General features: G+C 30.6%; 2 protein-coding genes across 2 annotated transcripts; one reads left to right on the top strand and one right to left on the bottom strand.

Annotated features, from left to right (window-relative positions):
* Positions 1-537: 537 nt before the first annotated feature.
* Positions 538-1,099, bottom strand: LOC123888014. Its single transcript, XM_045936944.1, has 2 exons — positions 903-1,099; positions 538-804 (listed from the first exon to the last, which is right to left on the bottom strand). The coding sequence occupies exons 1-2, from the start codon at positions 1,002-1,004 to the stop codon at positions 709-711; spliced, it is 198 nt and encodes a 65-aa protein (XP_045792900.1). The 5' UTR covers positions 1,005-1,099; the 3' UTR covers positions 538-708.
* Positions 1,100-7,459: 6,360 nt separating this feature from the next.
* Positions 7,460-8,924, top strand: LOC123888013 (metallothionein-like protein type 2). Its single transcript, XM_045936943.1, has 2 exons — positions 7,460-7,678; positions 8,615-8,924. The coding sequence occupies exons 1-2, from the start codon at positions 7,614-7,616 to the stop codon at positions 8,781-8,783; spliced, it is 234 nt and encodes a 77-aa protein (XP_045792899.1). The 5' UTR covers positions 7,460-7,613; the 3' UTR covers positions 8,784-8,924.
* Positions 8,925-9,272: the final 348 nt, after the last annotated feature.

The raw sequence follows: 9,272 nt of genomic DNA, 5'->3' as shown, positions 1-9,272 counted from the left end.
ACTTCACAACAAGAAACACAATGTCGGATGTTCTACTAACTAAAGACCTGTTTAGATTGACTTATTTGAATTTATCTACTAGCATAAACACACTGTTTGGAAGAGCTTGTGGAAAAAACTTATGATATCCCATAAGCTGTTTTCAGCTAATTTTCATAAGCTCTTCGTAATAGCTCACGCAAACAACATACAGTTTATATGAAAACGATATAACTTTATTTCATCGTTTGTCATAAAAATAGCTTATAAATAAACACTTATATGATAAGGGCTTAATTAAAGTGTTTATCCAAACAGGACCTAACTACCTAGTGCAAGTTAGCAAGGAAAATAAACAAATCATGCAATTGTTTCCGGCACTATAAGAAACTATCTACCGCAGAAATCACGCTAAAAACTTCCAATCATAATGAACATTACCTAATGCAGAATTGAGCAAGTATTTAATACACTCAACCCTCTATTTCTTCAAGCATCAATCCAATGCCAACTATGTTAACAACTAACAAGAACTGAAATTAAGTAAAAGACAATTAGTATAGTACAATAAAAATTCAATCTTTAAGAGATAGGTTTGTGAGGGAAACTCACCCAGTAAACTAAAACCCTAAAAAATGAAAACCCAATTGTCTAAAACAGAAAGAAAAAACAAATATCCAACATGGTCATAGCAATGATTAAAAGTTTCAAACTTAAAAAAATACAATTTTAGGTCATTTGAGATGAGGAATTTGATTTGGGGATTGAAAATGGAGGTAATAGCAACACAGCTTCCTCTGTCTCAATTGGATCAGACCTTAGTATCTGTCAAAAGAAGAAAAAACACAAAAGTTAGTAACAATCAGAGTCATGGAATGCAATATATGTGTAAAAGAAACTAGTGAGAGAGAGAGAGAGAGTACTGGGTCTTGAAGAACAGGTTTGGTGTCATCCTTTGCTGGCATGAAAGGGGGTTTAGGTTTGTTGTCTGGTTTGATTGAAGATTGTGAAAAAGTAGTGTTCATCGTTAATGTATTATTATGTCTCTGTTTTGTCACCAACACTTTGCACTATTCTTTCATCAACCCAATTTAAATTTGTAGTGCCACAGCAAGATTCAGGCCACGTTTGTGGAAATATTTGATTTTTTTTTTCTTTTTCTTTTAAGCTAATAATAGTTGGCAAAATGGATGGATTGTATTCACTAAATTTAAATTTAAAATTTGAATGGGTTTATAGTTTGCGGTTTTTAGTTTTTGCCATATCCTATTCGTTTCCTTACGAAAATATCATTGTTTGCTACTTAAGTGATGGACAGCCTCCAAGATATTGTACATTTATAACTTCCGCTACTTAGGTAGCGAAAGGGTAAAATGGGAAAGACGTAAGATGCGCGAGTAACCGGTAGAGTGACAAAAGTAAATCTCTTTAATTTTAGGGGTGGATGAGTTTAGTCCGCCCAATCCAAATCCAATGAACCTTGCAAAAAACGGAATGTGTCGTGGTAATGGGTCGAATTATGGGTTAGGTTATTGGGTTTGAATGAGTTGAGATGGATGGACTTAGATTGAATTTTTAGGCTTAGAAAAATCCAATTTCGACCGAATCCAATATATAAAACCTCTTTATTATCGTAGATATAAGTTTATCGTGTTATAAAATTGATCCAAACAAGAGTCATACTAAAGATGAAGACATAATATAATATGTGTTATTCACCACTAGGATTGTTACATATTACAATGATACATAGATTGTATATGCCGGTAAACATAATAGGATTAATATGGACATTCACTAATAATATTCACAACATTTCGCTTTGAATCATTCACATGGCTAACATATTTGCATAAATTGACAACTTAGGAGTATGTCATATGAAAGTCTTGGACGAAATTAACTCGACATTTAGGAAAAAGTAAGAAAAAATTAACTCAAAATTTAACATAAATGACGAATTTATGTTTTGTAACTCAAAATTTGGATTTACTCCCTCCGTACCAAATTAAAGGGAAAAAATTCTATTTTTTTATTCCAAATTATAAGAGAACAATTATTTTCAAGAATTTTTTTTCCTTAATCTCATAAAATTTAATGCAAATTGCATTTAATTTTTTCTCTCTCTTTTTCTCAATAAACAACAACCAATAAGAATTGATTTTACTTCTTCACATGCAACTTGTTCCAAGGAAAACTCACAAAAACATATTTCAAATTATTACTGTATGTTTTACTTTAGTCAAATTTTTTTTATTATATTTTACTTTTTTTTAATAAGTGTAATTTTTATTTTTTCTCTTATAATTTGGGACGGAGAGTGTACATATACTATTCGGTCTTGTATTGTTTTGTTGAGTGTGTAATGTTTATTGTTTTGCAAACTAAAATGCTTCCCTATTTATTTAATGCGCTTATAGGAGATGTATACAAATTTTTCCATAAAATTAAGGCTTAACTACATATTTGGTCCCTTAAGTATATCTTAGGTTTCAATTTGGTCCCTTACGTTTAAAAGTATCAATTTGGTCCCTTACGTTTATTTTAGGTTTCAAGTTAGTCATTTCCGTCAATTTTGTCATATGTGACAGTCAATTTGCATATGTGGACAGACACGTGGCACTTGTACACGCTGATACGTGTACTGTTCAAACGGTGTTAGTGACAAAACTAACGGAAATGACTAACTTGAAACCTGAAATAAACGTAAGAGACCAAATTGATACATTTTAAATGTAATGGACCAAATTAAAACTTAAAATAAACGTAAGAGATTAAATGTGTAGTTAAACCTAAAATTATAGTAAGAAGGATATATAGTAACTTTTCTTCATGTCATGGATATTATGGTAGTTTCGTCTGTGGGAAACTATTTTGAATATAGAAAAGAGAATTTCAATCTGATAAGGTCCGAATTGATCTTAATTAAAGTCGTGAGATAAGATTGAAAGAAACAAGAAACAAAACATCAGAAAGATTTATTGTTGGTCCACAATTAAAATGGATAAATTCCATCCCCACATAGGACGGTCACATTTGATGCAGGGCCCGCCACTATGCCATTGCAATAGTTTGATGGCCTTTTATCCAACTTAGGGTATATTTCTGTTTTCAAAAAGAAATTATTTGCATTTTAAAATTAGGGCTGGGTTAAAAAAATTGCATTTCAATTATCCTGAAATTTGTCGGCTTAAATACAGTTTTGACCTTTTAAGTTTTACAATTGTTTGATTTTAGTATCTAAATTACAGTTGTTTGATTTTAACCCCCTTGGATTTTACAATTTATCAATTTTAGACCTCCAAATTTCAATTGCTTATTTTTAACCCTCCAAATTTATCCATCCATTTTGCATTTGATAACTCCCGTTGACTTTTTTGACTAACAATTATTTACGTGACATTTTAAGATTAAAACAAAAATATGCTTCAAAGCCATTTTGAGAAACATAAATATGATTCTGATCATATATGTTTCTGATCAAATATGGTTCTCAAGACATATGCTTCTGATCACAAAACTCCAGTTTTTTTGAGAATATTATCCCTGTGATAAATTACATTTAAAATAATAAAACACATCAAATCATATATAAATGAAGAGTTTCTTATCATTGAAACATCAAAGGGATCTTGAGATATTTTCTGAACAAATCAATCATCAAGATATCATGAAATTATTGGCTCTGTTTGGTAACACAAATAAGCTAGCTTATAGCTTATTATATGAGCTTATAAGCTTGTTTCAAAAAATTAGAGGTGTTTGGTAACAAGCTTTTTGTACTAGCTTATAGCTTTTTTTCAGATGCTATTTCAAGTAGCATTTGAGCTTATAGTTTATAGCTTATAGCTTTTTACACTTTATTCCATTTTTACCCTTTAATTTAATAACTACCCACTCTAAAAAATAAACTGCCCACTATCAATTATGTAATTTTATATTTAATAACCATTTTAAAAGCTAATTTTACCAAACACTTTAATTTCAATAAGCTAGTTTTTCAGCTATCAGCTATAAGCTAGCTTTTCAGCTATCAGTTAGCTTATAGCTTATTTTTACCAAACAGACCCATTATCAAGAAATTATTTGATTTGTGGAGTTTTTTAGTCTATTGATTTTTTATATTTAATTATTTATAAAGTGAATGATTTTAAAATTATGAGACTCTTATAAGATTATAAGGATAAAAAAGTAATTTAGTTTTATCACCACTCCACTCTTCTTGCGAACCAAACACATTTGCAATTAAAATCTCTTTCTTCTCCCCTCCCCTATTTTTGAGCTTATGTTAAACAACTTATACAAATAAATAAGTATTTTATATGTATTATTATTTTAAGTTTTTCAATGTGGTTTATGATAAAATTAAACAACTTATAAAAATATAATTTTTGTTAATGAAAAATTATGTATTAACATAAAAAATTATTTATATACATAAACTATTTTTATAAACTTAAAAATAAGTCAAATCCAAACAAACCATTTAAACTAATTAAACATATAAATAATTAAAAATCTCTATTCCTTTCCAATCTTCCCTCAAGGACAGATGTATGTAAAGTGGTATGAAGGCATGGACGTGTCTGCACAAAATTTCATAATTTTGTTTTGGTACTATGATATATATTATTTTTCTACCGCATGAAGAAACATCTGCCCTCAGACACACCCTTCACAAGTAGATTTGCTGCAGTAATTTTTCACGCAATTTTTAATTTTGATCGTTTATAAAATTACTTAAATTAATTTTGATCACACAGCTTAAATCGGACGAATGTAATTTAAAATAACGTTAAAACTATGGAAAACCAAGCAGCAGGAAATCTGTTTCCCAACTTAACTCCCAATAATAACACAAGTTAAGCTCTTGCTTCCCAATATAAAAATAGCTTATTCAAATAAGAATTAGTCATCAACTTAATTTCTATATTATTATTTTTTTAATTTGGTCTCTAAATTATTAAGTAACTATAATATGTTGTCTCTAAATTAGTACTCCCTCTCCCTCTGATTAGAGACTAAATTATTATGTAACTATAATATGTTGTCTCTAAATTAGTACTCCCTCCGATTAGTGATTAAAATGATTGATTTTATATAATTTAAGGACTCCTTATTATATTTACATAGGTGATGGACACTAATTAAAAAAAAATTAAAATATATTGGATTAAATTGATGGTTTATTCATTCAAATAAACTAAAAACAAAATAAAATATAAGCAAATAAAGACTACAAAACATAGAGCACACAATTAGGTGCCCCAACTATTCAAAATTTCTAGATTTGTCACTCTCCCCTCTTTAAAATTGCTTATATTCATTTTCTCTATTGAACCTGATCTTATTTGACCAGAAGTGCGACCTCACCTGCGTTGTTTCGGTGACGCCCTTGGTGAAGTGGAGGGGGGTTGTGTACCTGCAGACACTCCGACGCTCAAATCAGTTTTGATGTGGAGTATAAGTTTTCTCTGAGAATGATACGTACCTTGTGAATGATTGTCAAGGTTGTATATATAGTTCTCAAGCGCTGGGTCAAGACCCTTAATGACATTGATGGTCATCAAGTGGCTGCCGAAAAACGGCTGGAAAGCTATGATGAGCAGTTAATGATCATTATTCCGGTGATTGGCCGTTACAATGCGTCGAGCATTGTGACCATTTGACTCGTAGAGATCATTTGTGGGCTGTTCTTTATTGGGCCTTGCTTGTCGGCACAGCTAGTAAATCCTCAGCAGTTGGACTTCTAGGCCCAGCTATCATTATTTTTTGTTCTATAAATATCTCAAATTTCATTTCTAGTCCTGATAAAATTTTTTAGCAAGTGTTCCTGTGAGCTTAGCGTAGTTGGTAAGGACATTGTATATATTATACAGGAGTCGGAGTTTGAATCCAGGACGCTCCACTTTTTTTTGAAGTGGAGGACGGTTATACGGTTCGTGGTGCTTATCAGCTTTTGACGACTCAGGATGCAGTTACTTTGGATGCTGCGTCAGGACTTATCTGGCACCGTCAGGTTCCTTTGAAGGTTTCCATTTTTGCTTGGCGACTCTTGCGGGACAGGTTACCTACCAAAGCAAACCTGGTTATTCGAGGGATTTTATCTACGGAGGCTCATCTTTGTGTCTCTGGTTGCGGAGAGGTTGAGTCGGCTCAGCACTTGTTCCTCTATTGCAGTTCTTTTGGCTCCCTTTGGTCCCTTGTCAGCTCCTGGATTGGTTCTTCTCTGGTGACTGCTCAGACTCTTTCAGAACACTTTGTTCAGTTTACGGATTCAGCAGGTGGTTCTAGAGCTCGACGTTCTTTCATGCAGCTCGTATGGCTTGCTTGTGTTTGGGTTGTGTGGACCGAAAGAAATCATCGATTGTTTACAGGCTCAGCAAACTCGGTACATCATATGTTGGACAAGAAGACGTTCTCTTATCGGTGGTTGAAAGCGACGAGTAACACTTTAGCTTTGAACTGCCACAGATGGTGGTCTAGTCCTTTGCTTTGCTTGGGTCTTGTATAGTTTCTTTTGGTTCCTGTATTTTTTACTTTATTTGTAACTTTGTTTAGTCTTATTGGCACGTTTTGTGCTAAAAGACTATATATATATATATATATATATATATCTCATTTTGGCTTGTTCAAAAAAAAAAAAACCATTAAGCTACTAAACCAAAAATAAAATAAAATTCAGCATGTTTTAATCTCTCAAATATTTCCAGTTATAATTTCAATCCCTGCTTTTCAGTCAACTCTTGTATATCATTCGAAATTTAAATTTTTTTCCACCATCATGTTTAATGCAAAAGTTTAAATATTTTAACTAGGGATGAATTAAATAAGAAATATTTAATTTTTTCGCATAAAAATTCATCTTATTTTAAAAAATTCTAAATTTTTATAGGATGGATTCTTATAATATTATAAACATGAATACAAAAAATTATTTAAAAATAAAAAAGTACACAAGAGTTTGATTAAAAGTATAGATTAAATATTATGGCACAAAAAGATTTGAGGACCAAAAGCTGTTAAAATTTTTTATAAAGACAAAAAATAAAATTTGAAATATTTATAAAGACTAAAAATTTGTTTAACTCTAAAAGTAATGAATATTTAATCAATAATTAAGTAATAGTCAAAAGTTCAATCAACGACTATGACCATGAAAATTACAGCATTTATGAATAATTAATATATTCTTATTTTTTATGATATGAATAATTAATATATTCATTTTAAATAAAAAATAATTAATAATTAAACGTGAAAATCAGTTTCTCCATCGACGCTCTAAAAAATTCCCATCCATAGATTTATCATCATAATCATGAACGAATACAGCATCCAACGGTAGATAAAATAAAAACGCAATTACACCTTAGAACACACGACAAAAACCCATTCACAAATAGAGACGTGTTTACGAAAACGACGTGGACGTGGTAATAGATCCGCAAATAGATTAGAATCACCGTAAGATTTGAACACGTGTCCGTAGATATTTCACATTCTCTCTCCTAAATTTTCCTATAAATGCAGGTTCTTCGCATGCTTGTTTCATTCAAAAGCATTTGTGTTAGTTTTTGTTTGTGTCTTAAAAATCTTTTGTTGTGTTTGTTTTTTGATCTCATCATTTGAAAATGTCTTGCTGTGGTGGAAACTGTGGATGTGGAAGTAGCTGCAAGTGCGGCAATGGCTGTGGAGGGTGAGATTTTCATTTTTTTTTTTTTTGTGATTTTTTTTTTGAAGGAGTGATTTTTGATTAAATATTAGATTTTCATTCATTCTTTATTTTTTTGATTTTTTATTAAATATTTAAAATAATTATGCATGAACGAAAAATAATTGGACAGATAATAAGTTACGCCACTAAATATTTAGAAAAAAATATTTGTGTAGAAATGATTTTTTTTTTCTTGTGTGAGTGAGTGAGATTGTGATCTGACTTTTTTTGTATTGAAGCATCTGATTTTTTTTATTTTCGAGAAAAATATACTTTTTTTCTTCTTCTGGGAAAATATTCTTCTTAATTTGATTTGGTTTTTTAGTGCCCTTTTTGTTGAATTGCATGAAAAAAAATGTTTTAACTTTTCTCTTGTCTTGGAAAAATTTTGTGATCACATATCCTTTGTTTTAGGAGGTTTTTGTATTTTTGGTATAAATTGTTTTATGGGTTTTTGATTAATTTTTGAGGTAGCCTATAGTTGAATTTGAAGAAATTTTTTATGGTTGCTCTACGCCCCTGAATTTTTCACACTAAAAACACTGTCAAAAGATATCTTCCGATAAGATTAATTTGCATTATCGAGAGATACGGTAATTCATATCAATTTAAAAGAACAAATTAATTTGCATTACCGAAAGATATGGGGATTCTGATCAATTTAAATTAGCGGAGAACAACCATAAAAAAAAAAATTATTTATTGGGTAACCTTTTAGTTTAATTTCAAGCAGAAAAAAAATAAATCTAATTTTGATTAATTTTAGGGGTACCCCACTAATTGAATTTTTAAGTAAAAAAACGTTCTTTTTGTCACCATACATTACTTTTAAGGCTTTTTTCAATTTCACAAATTTTGCTAATTTTTTATTTGTGTCAATTTAACTAAAAAATGATTTGATTTTTGAATGTGATGCAGCTGCAAGATGTACCCTGACATGAGCTACACAGAATCAAGCACCACTGAGACCCTTGTGATGGGAGTTGGATCTGCTAAGACCCAATTTGAGGGAGCTGAAATGGGAGCTGAAAATGATGGATGCAAGTGTGGAGCTAACTGCACCTGCAACCCATGCACTTGCAAATGAAATGGAAAATGACCCAATAATTATTATTATATATAACTAGTTTAAGTTATGTATTATGTTTTAATGTGTACTCTAGTGTTTGGTTTAAATCCAAACACCCTTTTGGAGTAATAGAATAAAGATGTTGTGTTATGTTTAAAATCTTTGAGCAATTCCATTTTTTGGATTTGTGATGGGTTTGTTTAACTATGGTTGCTTTGTCATGTAAAACCAGAAATTTGAAATTTGGATTTTGTGCAAAGAGAAAGTTGTACTGTAGTCGGTCATATCTGAATCATTTGATTATGACCCGACAATTCAGATTTTTAATTTGAATTTTATATTTAAAAACAATTAAAATATAATCTTAAAATTTGAATCGTCTGATATTGATCGACAATTCAGATATTCTAAGTTCAGATATCCTAACTGCATGCAGTGTGACTGCACAAAATCTAGTTATGTAATGCTACTGCTAAAACTTGAAACGGATTCTGCACAATCACATTT

The sequence above is a fragment of the Trifolium pratense genome, linkage group LG6, assembly GCF_020283565.1.
Source record: "Trifolium pratense cultivar HEN17-A07 linkage group LG6, ARS_RC_1.1, whole genome shotgun sequence".
In the NCBI taxonomy this organism is placed as follows: Eukaryota; Viridiplantae; Streptophyta; class Magnoliopsida; order Fabales; family Fabaceae; genus Trifolium; species Trifolium pratense.
The sequence above is the reverse complement of the archived record's forward strand: the minus strand, read 5'-3'. Positions and strand labels throughout refer to the sequence as shown.